The 19,346-nt window shown below is 38.7% G+C and overlaps 3 protein-coding genes across 5 annotated transcripts; 1 reads left to right on the top strand and 2 right to left on the bottom strand.

Annotated features, from left to right (window-relative positions):
• Positions 1 to 1,343: 1,343 nt before the first annotated feature.
• LOC120573701 (leishmanolysin-like peptidase 2) lies at positions 1,344 to 8,078 on the top strand. 3 transcript variants are annotated; one of them, XM_039823614.1, is made up of 15 exons: positions 1,344 to 1,406; positions 2,295 to 2,724; positions 2,817 to 2,910; positions 3,001 to 3,052; positions 3,175 to 3,324; positions 3,453 to 3,578; positions 3,780 to 3,864; positions 4,534 to 4,679; positions 4,759 to 4,942; positions 5,114 to 5,183; positions 5,304 to 5,400; positions 5,710 to 5,808; positions 5,908 to 6,033; positions 6,425 to 6,534; positions 6,620 to 8,078. In XM_039823614.1, exons 1-15 carry the CDS (start codon positions 1,383 to 1,385, stop codon positions 6,813 to 6,815), a joined length of 1,989 nt encoding a protein of 662 aa, XP_039679548.1. In that variant the 5' UTR covers positions 1,344 to 1,382; the 3' UTR covers positions 6,816 to 8,078. The 3 variants fall into 3 exon arrangements, with proteins under 3 accessions (XP_039679548.1, XP_039679547.1, XP_039679549.1); XM_039823613.1 differs by having other exon boundaries at positions 5,905 to 6,033; XM_039823615.1 differs by having other exon boundaries at positions 1,354 to 1,406; positions 2,331 to 2,724; positions 5,905 to 6,033.
• A 156-nt stretch (positions 8,079 to 8,234) lies between these two features.
• Positions 8,235 to 11,037, bottom strand: LOC120573704 (E3 ubiquitin-protein ligase RNF19B-like). Its single transcript, XM_039823617.1, has 4 exons — positions 10,700 to 11,037; positions 10,334 to 10,437; positions 9,731 to 9,877; positions 8,235 to 9,617 (listed from the first exon to the last, which is right to left on the bottom strand). The coding sequence occupies exons 1-4, from the start codon at positions 10,938 to 10,940 to the stop codon at positions 9,174 to 9,176; spliced, it is 936 nt and encodes a 311-aa protein (XP_039679551.1). The 5' UTR covers positions 10,941 to 11,037; the 3' UTR covers positions 8,235 to 9,173.
• Positions 11,038 to 12,308: 1,271 nt separating this feature from the next.
• LOC120573703 lies at positions 12,309 to 15,326 on the bottom strand. Its single transcript, XM_039823616.1, has 2 exons — positions 13,091 to 15,326; positions 12,309 to 12,644 (listed from the first exon to the last, which is right to left on the bottom strand). Exon 1 carries the CDS (start codon positions 15,280 to 15,282, stop codon positions 13,297 to 13,299), a length of 1,986 nt encoding a protein of 661 aa, XP_039679550.1. The 5' UTR covers positions 15,283 to 15,326; the 3' UTR covers positions 12,309 to 12,644; positions 13,091 to 13,296.
• Positions 15,327 to 19,346: the final 4,020 nt, after the last annotated feature.

Raw genomic sequence — 19,346 nt, 5'->3', positions numbered from 1 at the left:
ACATGGCTGTTGTATGTTTGACACTAGGTGTAGGTGAGTATTGGATGTACACTTACCTAATGCTAGGCTGCACATCAAAGGTAAACTTTTGCACAGAAGAATCTTCCCAATCCAGAAACTGAGGCTAAATGATTAGATTTTTAGATAACTTGATGGAAAATATTGTGTTTGAATGACTGCAACTGTGTGTATGCATTTGCATTTTAGTCTTATATTGACAGTGGAGTTTGTTTGCAGATGTGGATTATCTCCACATACTTCTGCCACTTGCATCCAGTCTCGAGCCAGTTATATTATCTGTGATAATTATATCGCAGATAATTTTAAAAAGAAACATATTTTCCCCTATTTAAGTGCCTTTTTGAGGAGTTTCTCGTAGATGGTTCCTGAAATACACACTGCACACCAGAACACACAGAGGCACATGTTTTCTCACATCATGGCACGCATCGACACATCAGTAGCTTTATTAAAAGGTGAAAAAAACGCATGTACTCTGCAAGCTGGCAATAACTTATTGGGACCCCTATTTTATTGCACACTGGTTGCAACATAACTGTGTGTTTAGAGTACACACTGTACATTACCCAAGAATGTATGTAATCTACAAAAGCAAATGTGTCAAAAGACAATCTCTTTGGTGCCTGGTTTTAGGATGTGTGTCTGTGTAGTGTGCACGGGAAGATGAGGCGCCCTAGTGATGAAAGGGGCCCTAAATTCACAAAATAACCTCAACTTGAATCTTCAACCCTTGAGGGGAATCAATTGATTCTGCAACGTTTTGACACAACAGACTTGTGGTGTGCCATTTGTATTATTGTACATTTTATGGTGTTTTTATTTGAGTTGCTTTTCTTTTTCTTTTCAGTTGTTCAGTTTTGCTTTGTTGAATGTATTAGGGTCAATGTGGAGTAGACAGAAGTTTGAAATTTGCAATGTAATGAGGTAAATAAGAGAGAAAGTGATTTTATGGTTTATTAGGGTCAACTTCACTGTATATAAGTAAACGTGGCTGAGATTAAACAATTTGCACTTTTAGGTGTTGGGTATTCTGTTTTGTGTGTGTGTGTGTGTGTGTGTGTGTGTGTGTGTGTGTGTGTGTGTGTGTGTGTGTGTGTGTGTGTGTGTGTGTGTGTGTGTGTGTGTGTGTGTGTGTGTGTGTGTGTAGGGGTGAGGTGAGCGAAACCACCTGACACCTCAGTAACAGAGATGACAGAGTCGTTGTATTGTGCTTTGTATTCAAAAGTATCACGGAGATTCACAGACTCCAGCGAGAGCTCTTCAGAGGTTGTTCTCAAAGAAAGGCAGAAGTTCAGATCATCACTCCGGTGTGCAGAATAAAAGGCGAATGCAGAGAAAATGAAGCTGTTTGCCATTGAGCAATGAGACTACATGGTCATGGCAAGGTAATTATGATGAATACTTTTGACTTATTGATTAATGTTTCAGGAAAGAGATTGTTGGAGCTTACATCCAGTTTATATTTAACAGCTGCTCTAGCAGACACATGGGCTTATTCCTCAGAAAGCCATTTAAAGTTTTAACTCGCAGGCCAAAAGCTGCACATTATAACCTTTGATTTTGACAATGGAAAATGTATTTTTATATTTCTATATGTGTAGAATTCAGGCATCTTACTTTGAGTCCAGTATGTATGTATGTATGTATGTATATAATTAGACATAACTGTACCATTTTGACTAGTGCTTAAAAATGTGATATACAATAGGCCTAGGCTGTTAAATCAGTTAGCTAAACAGACCGATGTTCTGTGCCTTTGGTGTTGGCACTTACCTCTTGATTTATGTTTAGGGACAAATAAAAGTAGCATTTTACATGTTCTGCATTTAGTTTCATATTCTCTGTTGATTTGGGAAAAGTCATATTTGCATTAATGGTTTAACATTACTCACAAGACATAAGCAGAGTTTTGGCCAAAATTGTAGAAATACTGTAGTTGTGACTGTGAGTCCGGGTTCCCCCAAACTCATATTTATATTATGAGTTTTATTTGCCAACTTGAAGGTCTAAATACTTTCTCCACACTACTGGTATACAGTTCTTCCAGGTCACTAAACCCCCATTCCCAGAATAAAAACCACACATGACGTGACCTCATTGTCCTCAGCATTTGCTACTATCTATCCAAATAGGCTACTTTACAAAATAAAATGCATTTATTTATGACCACGAAGGATGAAGTTGCTTTGATTGAACATATTATGCAGCTTAGCAAAACTCCTCATCCAAAATGTCTAACAACAACTCATCATCCTTGTGTGACCCTGAAATAGGTCTCCGCTATAATTATGGTTTTACCTCCATCCCAGAGACTCTGGGTGGGGATGTTGGTGGTAATGGTAGTGGTTGAGTTCCCTGGAGCCCTGCAGAAGTGCATCTTTGACGAGGTTCAGGCTCAGGCCGGGGTGGTCCGAGCTGCACCCATCCACCCAGACAGCCCACCCAATGAGCCCAGACTTGAAGCCCAGGCCGGAACCTTTGGCCAACAAACCAATCGTCCAGGGCAGAGGGCATCATCTCTGCGTGGCCAGACACAGAGGAGAAGCCTGAGAAAGATGGCCCTGCCCACTACTGCCTCTCCACAGCCAATCAGGATCCAGACCTGGATTCCCACAGAGAGCAACAACCTATCAGAGGCTGAGAAAGAGAGGCTGGAAGCAGCGGTGCAGGAGGCTGTGAGGATGATGTCTTCTTTACTATCAGGTCAGACACAGACACACACACACACACACACACAGACACAGACACAGACACACACACAGGCTAACATGTACTATCATAAACTGTTCCCATAGTGAACAGGGTATCGGGTCCGTTGCTGCTCAGCAGAGACATCAATAAATACTGCAAGTTTATCTGGAGGAATTCAAGTTCTGCTAACTACAACAGGTGTGTATGTTTGGCCAGTTGTGAATCTGCTCTATCTTTAAGATTATTGTCTTTACATGAATTAAAAAAGCTACAGTTTTCTTCATTCAGGTGTGGTCGAGCCAACAACAACTACAGAACTGAGACCTGTCTGGATGTAACGGCAAGTATCAGTCTAAATAATTTCTTTACTGTATTCCTGTGGTAAACTTATACAGCATGTACCTGTACTTAAAATCCAGTACCGCATATGTCGAGCATTGTTTGCTGTCCCGTTCTCAACAGATCCCAGATGATCATCTGGCTGGATGTGATATTTACGCTGAGGCTGATTCACCTCGCAGGACTGAGCTCCGTCCTGAAGGGGCTGGACTCCCCAACACTGACTTCCTGCTGTACCTCCACACGCAGGCCACTGACAAGTGCAGAGCAGAGGTGAAGAAGACCCTCTGAAAACATTCACATCTTTTATATTCAAACACAGCTAAGAAGTGTTGTATGTTAAATAGTTTCACTGCTGTTACTTCCCTCATACTACCCTCTATGTCCTCTTCACCTCTCAGCCTAATGTCTTGGCCTACACTGTCCACTGTCAGACGGACACTCATGGACGACCTGTGGCCGGGGTGGTCGTCATCTGCAGGGACAGTCTGACAGGAGCCACTTACAGCCACCAGGCTATTGTACAGGTATGATTAATAATATTTCTGGCTTATTTTTTTTTACAGGCAGTTTTATAAAATGTTTAAAAAGTGTTTTAAAAATGACAGATGACCCCAAATAAAACAAATAACGGCACTGTGGGAATATAGGAAGTGTTGTCTCTGACAAGCAGCCGCAGGATGAAAAAGATGGGTCATAATGAGGCTGGGTGCTCTTCTGTTTTCCAGACTATCATCCATGAGCTGTTTCATACACTTGGTTTCTCTAAAGAGCTCTTCCACACCTGGAGAGACTGTTCATCCAAGTCTCAAGGTTTTTAAACACATTTTGATAGTTCTATGTCACTTTACGTGGTATTACATTACTATATGGTAGCGTGTAATTGGCTCATTTGTCGTGTTGTTAGTGTCATTGTGTAAATTTGCCAAATGTAAAAAAGTGTGAAATGATTCTGGGACAGCTGAATCTACTTGTGGCTTGTGTGTTTATTAAAAAAAAAAACACCTAAAACCCCCATTTACTTAAACGCATTTGCCACTTCAAATCACTTTTATTTATATAGCCCAATATCACAAATCACAAGTTTGGCTCAAGAGGCTTTGCATTTTGCATAGAATACGACCCTTGTTTTAATTTTAACTTACTTTTATTTTACTTTTATACTTTGAGATCAATAATCTCTTTTGCAACAGTGGAAGGCCTGGATAAGAAAACAAAAGTAAGAGAGACAAAACATGTTGCAAATAGAAAACAAGTTTCATCATACAGATGCAATTTAAGCTTAAATATAGATTAAAACATTACAGCCCAACAATTAAATACAATCTGGGAAATAAAAGTAGAAAAAAAGAAATACACAACAAATCCTATGTAATATCTTGACTAAAATAAGGATGCATTGAGTCTACTAAACATTAAAGATCATATGCACTGGTTAGAAAATGGTTCTTCTAATGTGTTTTTCTATGAGTTGTTCTGCAGTGGCTGCTGGCTGTTCTCCTCGAGGCAAAGTGAGTCATTCTGATAGATCGGGCCAGATGAGGATTTACACCCCATCCCTCATTTCCACCTTGCAGAAGCACCTGGCATCTACTGACCCTGAGCTAGGGGGGCCGCTAGAGAACCTGGTACTGAGCAGCTCCAACGTAACCCTTTTTCAGATTCATCATGTGCTCTGTTTAAATGTTTTACACTTTCTTTCTTCAGGATGTTGCTCCAGGCAGAGTGTCCTCTCACTGGGAGTCCCGGGTCCTGCAGGGCTCCATCATGGCACCGGTGCTGGGGGACTCGCCCACAGTCCGGATCGACCCGGTCACCTTGGCTGCATTACAGGATACGGGCTGGTACACTGTTGACCTGAACCAGGCACAGAGTCTAGTCTGGGGAGATGGTGAGGAAAGATGGAGATATTAAATCTAAACATATAAATGCATGTCAAATCTGCATGATCATTATCATAAAAGAACAAAGCAATTACAAGAATGTAGACACACACCAGCTACAGTTGCAATTTAATTAAATCAGCCTGATAAGATAAGTTGAATATGTTTTTTTTTAATAGGTGAAGGAGCTACGTTTGGTTCCCTGTCAACCTGTCGGAACAAGTCTTCATCTTTTTTCTGCACCGGCAGGTAGATTTATGATAACATATTCTACACAACAACATATGTCTTTTAAGATAGAATGTGGGTCACTTTTTCTCTTCATCCTACATTTCCAGCACTCATGTTTTCAGTATTCTCTCTTCTCAGTGGATTTGGGTGTCATTATCTTCACCTCCACAAGGGGGAGTGCCAGACTGATCAACACCTGGAGGGATGTCGAGTGTATAAACCCCTCAAGAATGGAGTACGTTTTATTACCTCTCATGTGATTTCCCTTAAAATCCTGTTCACTAAACAACATCCTTCAGATTATAGAATAAAAGAAATTTCTTTTTTTGAATTTGCATTGACAAAACTCAAAATGTCAAAAATGATATACATTCTTCACATCCTTGCTCTACACTGGACTTTTCAATTTTCCAGTTCTGTAAAGCAGGAATATGGAGTAAATTCTATTTCTTGTGCCTTCGATTGTAATATGTGGCACCTTGTTAACCATTGCAAATTACACCTAATTATCACCTTTTGACTTTTTTCTTCTCTCGTTCTTCAGAGTGAATGTTGGATAGAGAAAAATGGCAGAGACGAAGACTGGAGCGGGGAGATCTTTGGTGTTCACAGCCGTTGCTTCTTCTCCAGTCTGACCAGACAGGTGAGTTTGTGTGTGCATGTGTGTGAATAATGCCACCTGTGTTTTTCCTTTTTGGTTAACATTAAGTTCTTCATTCTCCACTTGTCTTTCTTTTAGAAGCAGACGGAGCTCAGCAGCTCTGTGGAGGGACGTTGTTACAGACACAGGTGTACTGGCCTGAACCGGTACCAAATCCAGGTGTCTGGCTCTGAATGGATGGACTGTCCACCAGGGGACAATATTCAGGTAACATGACACAACAACTTATGTAACTGCAGTATCAATCAGTAAAGTTTTTGAGAGGTACTGTTCATACATAGCCTACCACTGAGTGTGAGGTATTTGAAAGTATACCTTCCTTTTAGCAAACAAATTACTGGAAGAAAACACTGAATACTCACATAGGGAAAGTAAAGTACCGACTACTAAAATGTGGCTTGTTGACTGAAATAATACCTTTTAGATAGAGAAGATTCAGTGTGCTTTAAAAACAAGCTCTTTAATAATTTATAACAACTGATGTGACAATGATATACTGATGTTTGAAAATGCTACATGCAGCATCAAACAGATACCCAGTTCTCATTTGAATTTGAATCATATTATCTATTCTGTCTTTGCCATTTTTAACCGTCAGATAAAAGGATACCAGGGTTTAGTTCACTGCCCTGACAGGAGGTTATGTGTGTACGCTGACATTACCCCCCCTTCAGATGTTCTCAATACATTTCCTGTTTCTATCACAAGGCAAGTACCACTTTAAACATGCAACCCTCTTGATTTATAGTAACCTGTAACTGATACTGACCTTACTTTATTGCCTTTTGGTCAGTGATTCGTATGAGACTTTAACTGCAGCCCAGACCTGGAGCTGGTCGCCCCTCAGACTCCCTGCAGAGCTCCCTGTGGCCTCGGTGCTCGGCGTCACTGCTGCTGTGTGTCTCCTGGCTGCAGCTCTGCTGTCTCTCAGGAAACGTTGCTCCTGCAAGGTCCGGATCCACACTGCCCCAGAGGATCACACACTTTGATTTTTATGGCTTGTTTTTTTCTTAGGCTAAATTATCATTTTCATTCATAATTAGTTTTTACATTTTAATTATAATTTGTATTAAAGAGGAAATACAGCAAAGTCATGAACATGATTTGCAGTGGACCATCCACTAGTTTCCTGCCCCACACATAATGGTAATAAATGTTAAAATAATGACAAACCAGGGCGAAACTGTTTTACAAAAGTACATTATTAACCGAATGACATAACCCCGCCCCCCCCTCTCTATATCAAGGATTGTTCAGAGTTGTTATTCTAACAGGAAGTATCACCATAATGCAAAACCAACAACAATGAAAAATAATTAAACAGAAGATTCTTCTTGTTTTAAGATGAACTCCTGCAGAGCTGCTGACAATTCTCATCTGGTGCTGAAGTAAGACGAAAGTTATTTCCCCTCAAAAAAAACTCTTAATGTGGTAATGCATTTAAAAAAGCAGAAACTTTTTTGCTCCTTTGTTTCCTCTTTTCTGCTGTAGTCCGATTGTCCAGGCGTTGTTCACTCGACTTGCTTGTGTTATGTTTTCGAAGGAGGAAAAGATCTTCTTTGATTCTGTCCTTGTTGAAGCTTGAAAGCTTTTCATAATTTTCATCACCCTGCTTTTCTCGAACCTGATGGCTGAGTGCTTCTTTCTTCATTTATTTTCTTTATCTGTCCGTGACTCTGTTGGATTTGTTCCATGTGCCTGTTTTCTTTATCATTAGCTTCGTTTCTCAGACTATTTATAATTTGTCAGTGGTAAAAAATGAACATGGTGCATTTTACTCTTAAGTACAATTCTGGGTAGGCCTACTATTTCCATTTTCTGCTATATTTCTACTTTTCTAGCCTACATTTAAGAGGGAAATATTGTACTTTGTCCCTCCACTACATTTATCTGACAGCTATAGCTACTGGTTACTTTTCAGATTTTACATACACACTTAGTACCATGGATGTATTAAGAGAGCTTTGTTACTAATACAAAAGTCAATGTTCTGAATACTTGTTTATAGTGATTTCACCATTATATCACAATTAATGTGACACTACTAAAGTTAGATAAAACGACTGACAGCACATTTTATAAGCAGATGTGTGGTTCTCATTTGACATTTATTCATGATATCTATTTTTTGTGATACTTCTGACTTCACTTTGGCCCAGAACAAGACTTGCTCAGATCCCTAACAGAGCGCCCTGTAGCCCCAACACTATGCTAAATAGAAATGATTTATTCAAAACCAATAGCATTAATGTTTGTATATTTTATTTTAATTTTTACAGGATAAACCACAATGGCATGTTAGAGAATAAACAATTTAGCAGTAAAAAAGATGATTCAAACTGAATGAATGACTACATACTGTAACAATGAGATTATGTTACAAAAGATGAAGAAAAATAACTTAATACAGACAAATGTATAGATTTTCAAAGGGCTGAGATACTGATTATGAATGTCAACACGCTTGTTTGATTACAATTTTGATTTTGAATTAGAAATTAGTTCACCTTGAAAAACTGAAGTAATTCTAAAGAGTTGTGGGATATGTTTAGTTACACATTTTAGTTTAGGTACCAAAAAAGATGTATTAGGTATTTGTTATTGAAAGCTGGTAATCAGTAAGAGTTCTGAGATTTCTTGTGTACAATTATGTCTTGTTAAAATATTACAAAGCCAAGGACAAAAATAGGTTGAAGCTGATAAAACAAAATGCATAAGTGAGCTGTATAATTATGGAATATAAATAATTACATTTTGCTGCCAGCTTCTTACAAACAAAACACACATTTGATTATATTCTTGAGAGACATTTTCTCAATGAATGTGTACATCTTAAAACACCTGAATAACCAACTAATATGTGTAGGAATGTAAATAAGTACATTTAATGTAACTACTATACTTAAGTACAATATTGTACTTTTTACTCCACTACATTTATTTCACAGCAGTAGTTACTTTTCACTTTTTAGATTACGATTTTGCATTAAAACAATATAATACATTTATAAAACAAAATTACACAACATGTAACCAGTGGTTTCTAAACTTTTTGCCTTATGACCTCTAACAAAAAGCAGTGTCTAGTTGTGGCCCCTTGTCATATGTCGTGTTACCAGTTCCACCTCTAAATTACTGCGTCACAGGGCCATTTTTCTTTAACTTGATACAGTTTAGTACATTTTGATGGTAATACTTAGATTTTTAATGCTGGACTAATGCTTTTTTCTTCTTCTTTTTTACATGTAAAGGATCTACGTACTTCCTCCACCACTGCAGAATATGTAGTGGTGCATTTGTGTTACATAAACAGAAACCAAAGCACATAGAGCCTGGCGTTGTTCCAGTTATTCTCTCTGCCATACAGGTATAGACGTCTGTCTCGGTGCTACACCACTGGAGCAAGCTTTGAGATATGATTTACACTCTACAGTGAGCTTCAGGCACACGAAACAGAACTCCTTGTTACACTGGGGACACGTGATGTTTTTACATTTTGTTCTGTTATGCCCCACCAGAAGACCACAGGTTGGACAGGCGCGGATGGAGGGACAGCCAGTGACCCCCCTAACTTTCTCAAAGGTGATATCAGGGCAGGTTCTCAGTGTTTCTAACAGGGGGGCACAGCCATCATTTTCACACTGGTCTGAACGTGGAACCGGACCTTTCCATTCCCTTAAACACTGCCAGCAGAACTTATAAGTCCTTCCCTTGTCAGCTGTGCACACTGGGCATTGTACACTCAGATTATGCAGATCAGTTCTCACCGCACGGGACTGGCAACCAGGACACTGTTTATTAAAGTTATATTAAAAACACAATGAGATGTTTTTTAAATTAATGTTTGTATTTTTATGCAGAACATTTCTAAACAGTTTGAAAATAGTGAAATTGAGATACTTACTACTTTAAAGTCCAAGTCCCTGGCAGCGTTACTGAACATTTTCTTTTCAAAGTAGTTGATTTCTTCGGGGGTCAGAAGAGCCATTTTACAAACCTCCTCGAAAGGCCACTTAACATCACAGACACCACATTCAAATCTGCACTTTCCCTTAAATATTAAAAAGCAGAAGAAGATCAAAGAAAAGCTTTAAGAGTGAAAACAATATTGAGCATTCTTGAGCGTTTTTCAATCTGCTACTGTTTATATGGTTTACTGCTATCAGTTTCAAGGTCAACTATTTCCTTTGGAAATACAGTTTTTGATTTACTTAAACTTAAGCCTATGTCTTTTTTAAGGTTATATAAAGTAGCTACAACTTTAAATAGGCTGAGTCTGATGCATCTTACCAAAATCCCCACAAAATTGCATCATTACACAATTGTAATATGGCATCAAAAGTTCATTGGTAAAGCTTATGAGAAGTCACATTGTCTTATTATAACTATGCATACAGCCTATTCTACTAGGATAAAATTACTATTTTATTACACAAGCTGTCGCTATGCATTTAATGAGTAAAGTTTAGTCACTTAAACATATTTGAGTTTATGATGAATAGCCTACCTCGACGTCCAACAATCTGCGGCACCATTTGGTGAGAGACATCGGAGTGACTGCATGACCGCAGGACATCTTTGCTCTGAGACCCTTGAAGTCCTCGCACAAAACTATGAGACGACAAAAGATATTCAGTGTTATAGTCGATATAGGCCGATCCATAACTTCTAATTGAATAGCCCAGTAGGTAAAAAATAAGTTTGGGATTGTAGAAGCTCCTATGCAGTAGGTTGTACTGCACAGTTCTCTCTCACTGCTGCAGCTCCTCTTTTCACCTTGTCTCCGTTTTAGCTAGCCTACAGAGTAAGACCTCTTTTCTTCTTCTTCTGTACTATCTTTGATTGCACTTATGCAAAATTTGGCTTTACTTACAATCTAAATCATCATCTCCGTCTATAAATGTAAACGTGGCGTCTAGAGGGTCATAGCACTTCTGTTCTTCAGTTTTCCAATTGCTGGTTTCTTTAGAGTCACTTCTCTTTTCTTCATGTGTCAAACTGCTTTCTTCGTCAGAGTCAGAACTCATAAGCTCTTGAAAAAATATGCTCTCTTTCATAGAGTCCACACTGCTCTGGGATTCAGTTCTGCTCCGTTGTTGATCGTCAGGACCCATGTTGACTCTGTGTTCACGCTCTCCTCTGAAATAATGACAGAAGACTGCACGGCCTTAAAACTTGGCCTTCTGCCAGCGAGCCTGTTCTTTTTTCCGAGAAGTCATGTGATTTGAAGTTGCCAGAGGTGACGCCTATTTTTTTCTTTTACAGAATATGATAGGCTATATACCGGTGGTAGTCTAACTTTACATTAGAATCATTACTGTATCCGAACAAACACATCGGAGGAGCAATCCCTTCAGCCCTCGCAGCGGTAAAATGGTAGTCCAGCTGAAAGTAGTTTCACCCAGAGGAGAGGAGAAGGTCATCGATCTGTGCGAGAATGAAGAACAGATGAAGGGGATCACTGTACTACATCTGGAAAAGAAAATTACTGAAGAACTCAAACTAGGTATGCTTAAAGACTATTTTCTTAGCTCTACAGTATTTTCACGCAGAATTGGATAGAGGCAGATATAGCCTAGTAAAAAGCATAGCTATTCAATTCAACTATAGGCTACAACAGGCCTACAATTTATAGCCTATAGGCTACAGCCTAAATAGCCTAGATCATTTCTTTTTACAATTAACAATTGAAATGATAGACACTTGCAGATTACAAGGTAGGCCATGGCCTACAATATGTAAACTATGGTGTGTTTCTTTTTTACCTCGGTTTTCAAAATTTCTTTGTTTATTTTTTATTTTTGCAAAATAAACCAAAACACTGACAACGAGAAAGATCTTGGGCAATTAATGAGGTTATGAAATAAAATGTAACTCATATAGCTATACCCTACCCTATATTTAGCCCTTTCGAGGGCATGTAGGCTAGCCTAAAGCAGCATCGCTATACCAGGTTGACCCACAACAATTAAGGGAAAACCCAGCAAACATTTTGACGTCCATCCGAGACGTCCCGTCATGGTTGTAATATAGTTCCAAAATGAAAGTTGAACCGTCTTTGACGTCATTTGGCCGTGAATTCCACGTCTTTTCTGCGTGTCCCTGGACGTCAGAATTAGTCTTCTTCTGGATGTTTATAAGGTGTGTTTCTGCATAAGTGTAGGCTATAAGCCTGCATATAAAATAATCATACACCCATTGTGTTAAATCGTTTACACATCTAAACTTGACAAAGGTTCTATAAAGGTCCAAAATCGGTCCAGTCATACCTGAACGTCTATAACACGTTATAATCACGCGTAGATCAAACAACACTTTACTTATACATTTACGTTCTTATTAATATAATTTACTGCATCTGAATATATGGTTAAGGTTTGTTGCTTGTAATTATGCATAATTTATTACAGTAACTACATGTAACAAGGACACTGTAAAATAAAGTGTTATATTATTTTCATTTCAGTAGTTCATTACAAATGATCATAAAGATAACGGGATGAACTAAAAAGCCACAAAATTCCAAATCACATTTATTTTACGGTTTATACAATACAGATTCACCCGGGAAACAGGAAAAACGTGTTCATTACAAAACAAATTCAGTTTTAGCTCAATTCTGTTAATTTAGTTCAGTTCAATAATACTGTCACAAATATATCCCTTTGTGTAGCATCTTTTTGCAAAATCTTTTGCACCAGAAAAGTTATTTGTTATAATCCCACCCCCAGCTCTTCCTGGAGCATGTTTCAAGTGTTCCGCCATAGCCGCATAAATTTCTGATTCAGTTGAATTTGGGCTCCACCTCTTCACAGCATCTGAGGGAAGAGAATATTACAATAATAATAAACAAAACAAACAGTAGGAAAAAAAATTACATTCAATTATTTTCAAAATGTTTTTATGGTCCTATAACTAAATTTAAAAAAATAAATGAAACAAGATTTTGCACCCGTTTCATGAATGAAAAGTTAGAAAAAGCTAAATCAAAAAAAATAACCGTACAGTGCAGCGTAGCAATTGCATGCAATGTTAAAACATACACTTTCACAACTTTGACTGTATCATTAAACATACTTTATACTATGGTATACCGTTGTATAAGTTCAAAGTAACTTTTAGCCTACTAACGTTTGCTAGCTAGCTAATTTTAGCCAAACTCAGTACATTTCAGTTGACAATGTGGGCATCATTTCTTTCGGTTCATTCATGTCAAACAAGTAAAACTCAAGCACGTTAATCTAATAATACAAAATGTACTTACCCAACAGTAGCTAGATTTTTAATAATATTATCGATACAACTCAATTCCTCCTCTCCTCGTGGTTGTTCAACGTTCAAGTTACGGGTTCTGGAGTCTTCTTCTTCTTCTTCTTATTTCCGGCAGGCTAGACGCATCTATGGCGTATTGCTGCCCTCCTCTGGTGTCTACCCACTATCCACATCTCAAGTAGAAATAAGTATAATTAACTACATCTTATTATATACTCCAATATGTCGCAGGTACTCCATCAGTTTCTTCCCTTTACTCCAACTATCCAAATTCAATAAAGAGCACACAGTAAAAACAGTTTCTCCAGTTGCACCCAGTTCTCTAAACAATTTCTTCCTCTGCCGAGAGTACTTCCTGCACTGCACTAATATATGCTTCACTGTTTCCTTGTCCCCACATTCACACTTTCCATCAGGATGTTTACCAATCAGAGCCAGCCCACTCCTCAGTCCACAGTGTCCAAGCCTCAATCTGGATAAAACTACTGCATCTCTTCTCTTACATCTATAACCCCATATTTCTTTCTCTACCATTCTTTGTACTGCATAATACGTTCTCCCCTTCTTTTCACAATCCCATGAATTTTGCCACATTTCTTTTACTGACCTATTAATTATTTCAGTGTAGTCTGGTGACCCATACTGCACATTAATTTGAACTCTTTCCTCCTGCACTGCTTTCTTTGCCACCTCATCTGCCTCCTCATTACCTTCCACACCCATGTGCGCCGGAACCCACATAAACCCCACCTCATACCCTGCTTTATGAAGTCTATACACCACCTGCATAATCTCCACAAGCACATCTGGCCTGGATTTAGTTTTGGTACCTTTAATTGTAAGCAGGGATGCGGCTGAATCACTACATATGACAGAGTGTTCCTGTTTGTTATCTTCAACCCACCTTAATGCCCATAGAACAGCCACCAACTCTGCAGTAAACACTGATAAGCGATCTGAAATCCTCCATCCTTTTTTATACCCTATTTCAGGTATACTAATACCAAAAGCCACTTTACCGCTCTCAGGATCCTTTGATCCGTCAGTATAAATTTGTAGACAGCCTCCCCATATGTGACTCTGCCGAGCTTTTATCTCCTCCACTACATCCGCTGACATCTTTCTTTTTCTTGTTTTCATAAAATATAAATCAACAATGGGATCTGGAATCAACCATAAAGGTACATCTGAACGACATACTGGTGGACATACATTTAAATTCCCAATACCAATGTCTTCTGCCATAGATTTAAGTGTTTCTACAAAGTTTGTTTTAACCAATCTTGCTGTTCCCATAAACTCCCAATGCTGTCTCAGTAGGTTTTTTACCGGTAATTTCCCAGTTTGTCCTTTTAATTTCATTAGATACTTCAACCCAAGTTTACGTCTTCTTATAGCCAATGGCATCTCCCCTGATTCTATTAATAGCGCAGATATTGGCGTTGTGCGAAACGCCCCACTACACACTCTAAGAGCTTTTGCTTGGATTACATCAAGTTGGTTAATCACTGAAGGGGCTGCTGTCCCATATACCATACACCCATAATCAATAGTTGATCTGATCATTGCTCTATATATCATCATCATAGTGTCACTATCAGCCCCCCACTCAGCCCCAGCCACACACCTTAAAACATTAATTATTTTCCCACACTTAGATGAAACCATCTCAATATGCTTTTTCCATGTCAACCTTTCATCTAACCATATCCCCAAAAATTTAAAATGTTTTACTCTTTCAATAGTTGTATCATATATTTGTATCAGCTGTGTTGGCATTTCCTTCTTATATCCAAATACCATGCATTTAGTTTTTTCTATTGATATTTTAAAACCCCAATCATTAGCCCATTCAGATACCTTCTCCAAAGCAATTTGAATTTGGCCAAATACATATGACAGGTTCCTCCCTCTCTTCCAGAGGGCCCCATCATCTGCAAACAGTGAAAACCGAAATGTTTTTCCCACTCTACTAAACATACCATTAATTAGTATATTAAAAAGGACCGGGCTTATAACACTTCCTTGAGGGGTTCCATTCTCTACCCCAAACTCCTCTGATAATTCCCCTCCCACCCTTACCTGAATTGTCCTATCACTTAAAAAATTCTTAATCCAGTTAAACATTCTTCCTCTGATTCCCGCATCATAAAGTGCAATAAGCAACCCCTCCTTCCAAAGCATATCATAAGCTTTTTCAATGTCCAGAAACACTGCAACAACGGCTTCTTTATTTTGGCGGTGGCTTTTTTAATGTCAATATCTAAATCCAACACAGCATCCATAGTAGCGCCCCCCCCCCCCCCCCCCAACAACTCCTTCTTTTTTTTTTTTTTCCCCCCCTCTCCCCCTCCTTTCCTCCCTCTCTTTTTTTTTTTTTACACCAAACATAATTTAATTTTTTTTTTTTTTATTTTTTTTTTTTTTTTTTTTTTTTTTTTTTTTTTAGTAATAATTACACCTTTTTTCTCTTTTTTTCCCCAACCCCCCCTTTTCCCTCCTTTTTTTTTTTGGGCAATAACTTTTTTTTCTAACAAATCACCACAATTTTTAAATAACTTAAATGTATCCCAACCCATCCCTGCCAGGTGAGGTATCCTTACCCTGAGCAATAGCTTTTTGTAGTTCTTCTATTGAAAAAAATACATTAATATCATCAGAATTATCACAATCAATCAACAGTTTAGCCATATTAGTTCTTGATATTTGACATCTCCTTCTCCTGTTTACATCATCTACATTTTTAGAGCTATGTACTTTTTGAAATTGCTTGCCCAACATACTTGCTTTCCCTTTATTATTTACAGCTTCATCCCCATCACAGTGGAGAACAGGAATCTCTGTCTGCCGAAAAATACCTGTCATTCTATGAACTAGGTGCCACACCTTTTGTAAGGGCGTATCCGGTCCTAAATTATTACAGAAAGTCTTCCAACTTTGCTTCTTTGCTTCTTTAATTACACGTCTAGCCTTAGCTCTAAGCCTCTTATATTCAACAGCCCAACTCTCTAATAGATGTTTCCGTAAATTTTTATATGCCCTATTCCTATCTCGGACCGCCGAATTACATTCTTCAGTCCACCATGGTACCATTACTCCTCTTACTCGAACTTTTTTCTTTGGAATACTATTTACTGCTGCATCCCACATTACCATGCTGAGAGACCTATTCCACTCATCTACTCCTTTTTCACTATCTATCAGTGATAATCCCACATTCACTTGATTCTCAAACTTGAACCAGTTGGCTCTTTTATAATTAAGATGCAGGGAACTAGGAACTGGCTCCTCAAGCAGACACCTACCAAATTTACTAATTATTGGCACATGATCACTTCCTACTGTATATAGTTCCATTGTCTCCCACCTACTGGTCGATGCTAACTCTGCTGATACAATTGTAATATCTATAGAAGATGACATTGACCGACTTATATTAAACCATGTAGGACGACCATCATTTAACACAATAAAATTATTCTTATCTATAAAATCTTCTACAATTTGACCATTTCTGTCTCTCTTCTCACCTCCCCACAATTCACTATGAGCATTAAAATCCCCAACCCAAATCCCTGGTACACAAATCTTATCTACAATTTCCTGAAAGTAACTCTCTTCTAACTTAATGCACGGATTATATAAATTTACAATAGAGATTTTCCCTCGATCAGTCCAAACTTCTGTAATAACACACTCTAACACCGTTTTTATTTCAATTCTTCTATACTGAATCCCATTTCTAATAAATGTAGCACAACCGCCTCCTGATATATTCTCCCTATCTTTCCTTTCACATTTGTACCCCGGTATTCTAAAATCTAATCTCGGGTTCAACCAAGTTTCCTCAATACAAATAATATCTGGTTTTTCTCCAAGACGGTCTATCAAGTGTTTAAACTCTTGCCCATTCGCAACAAGACTCCTAGCATTCCACTGCATTATGTAAAACATAAAACACTAATCACCCACATCCTCTTCAAGTCTGCTGTCCATTTCCTCTTCGTCATTATCATCCAACTCTATCTGTCGACTCCCATTTGGTCTTTAATCTGCACTGTCCTGAGTGTACGTAGATTCCCACAATTCCTTTGGATTGATCCCCGTGAATCCCCAAAATTTTTCTGCAGCAATAGCAATTTCACGTGCCACATCTGACTTTTTGTTTGCAACCATTTTAACTCTCCACATTGCTTCAACCATGAACGCCAGTAGTCCTTTTTTGCTAATCACAACAGAGTCATCAGTAAAAGCATGACCCTTTACTACATCTTTTGCTTTAATCACACCTTGATCTTGATTTACCCCACCATTACACTCCACCCTTCTCACTGCCTCAGCATAAGATATTTTCTTCTCTTTTTTCATTTTCTCCACATTACCTGCTTTAATATAGTTTTGACACCCCCTGAAGGAAGCTGGATGTTCACCCCCACAGTTACAACACTTCACAGGTTCATTACAATCTTTCCCATCATGCTCCTGGCTACACTGTCTACATCTTCTCTTTCCATTACACACAGCTGCCACATGCCCATACCTCTGGCACTGAAAGCATCTCAAAGGGGGTCTGTCATACTCTTTCACTGGATAACTCATGAATCCCAACATGACCCTCTTCGGTAACACATCGTCTTTAAAGGAGAGAAGGATAGGGATAGTTCCTCTACCAGTCTCATTTCTGCCCATGCGTTTTACAGCCACAACATTACCACCTTTTAAACTAGTCAATATCTCTTGCTCAGATACGTCCACTGGCACATTATACATCACTCCTTTTACCTCTGTAATCGTTTTTGGCTTGAACACCTCCACTCCCTTGCCTAGCACAGTTTTAATTTTGAGAGCCTTAACTTGTTGATTTTCCGACTTACACATAATTGAAATCATTCCATTCTGTAAAATAGAGGCATGCAATATGTCACCAATCCCTTTTTTTAGTTCATTTGTCAATTTAAGGGGACTGACTGTAGCAAATCCAGCCCCTCCTTTTACTTTAATCAGAACTTTAAATTCCTCATCACTGCTTGGATTAGGCCTTACTACTTTAACCTGTGGGTTTTCCATATCACTATCCTGAGAATTATAACCTCGCAGTCGTTTGTAATTTGTTTCAGGCCTACTCACCATGCTCCAGCCACCCTCATCCCTATCCACTCCCTTGGGCATGGGCTGACTCTGAGATAAAGTATCCCCACCTGTGCGAGAATGTATCGTTACACCAAAGTTCACTAACAATTTGTCCTTTACAGAAAACTCACTACACGACTTGCTTACCACTTCGAATCTATCTACTGAGTTTGCTAAGACCTGCTCAGGGATATCGTTCCCGGACCTATACAGGCCGTCGGGCAATACCCCTTCAAACAGTTCCTCACAAAACCCACACTATCCAATCCAAAATCACAACACGTCACAAAGTTTCCAACACACACCTCTCCGATTACCCGGCACGAAAGAAATCAGTGAATTACACCGAACGACCGTCTGTCTGTCTAACCTAAATTGAAGATCAACAAACTTGTCTACCAGCGTCTCACTCCCCCTCTCGCCAACCAACCAGTCTTCCGTCCGCGTCTGTCAACTAACTGGGGTCTCGTGAGCACGCTTCGGGTTCTGGAGTCTATGGGGTGAACGCGTTAACATCTCGCGAGATAATCTATCTTATCGCGGGATTTTGTAATATCGCGAGATCTTTTGTTACTACATCTTGGCAGCAGTTTCCCTGTCAATGGCAATTACATTTTATATGTGTCAATGATTACATCCAACTCAGACATAAATGGTGACCGGATATATTTATGTTTTACATGTATGCATGCATTCATTTAAAAAAAAAAAAAAAAAAAGAATACATCAGGTACAATAGGTTGAAATAATGACTAAAATGGCTTTGCAATCACTTAACCACACTGGGCACTAGGCCTATGTAATTATAATTTATTTAAACAAGATAAAGTAAATGTACTTTGTGTACAAATCGTGTATTTCATAAAGATAATTCCTGTTTCTTTTTCTGTTTTGCTTGACTAGACGTGTAAAAGACGTCAGTGGACGACTATTCACAGCCTTGGCTATAGACGTGTAAAGGACGTCAGTGGACGTCTTCACAACCTTTTAAAAACTTGGTGAATTAAATTAATTATTGCAGTATTAACCATGCAAGGGTTTAACGCAGCTTTATCACAACTGATTTCATAGAGGCTCATGATGGACTATAAATGCACGTGTAAAGGACGTCACCTAGT

Source organism: Perca fluviatilis, chromosome 14 (genome assembly GCF_010015445.1).
Source record: "Perca fluviatilis chromosome 14, GENO_Pfluv_1.0, whole genome shotgun sequence".
In the NCBI taxonomy this organism is placed as follows: domain Eukaryota; kingdom Metazoa; phylum Chordata; class Actinopteri; order Perciformes; family Percidae; genus Perca; species Perca fluviatilis.
The sequence above is the reverse complement of the archived record's forward strand: the minus strand, read 5'-3'. Positions and strand labels throughout refer to the sequence as shown.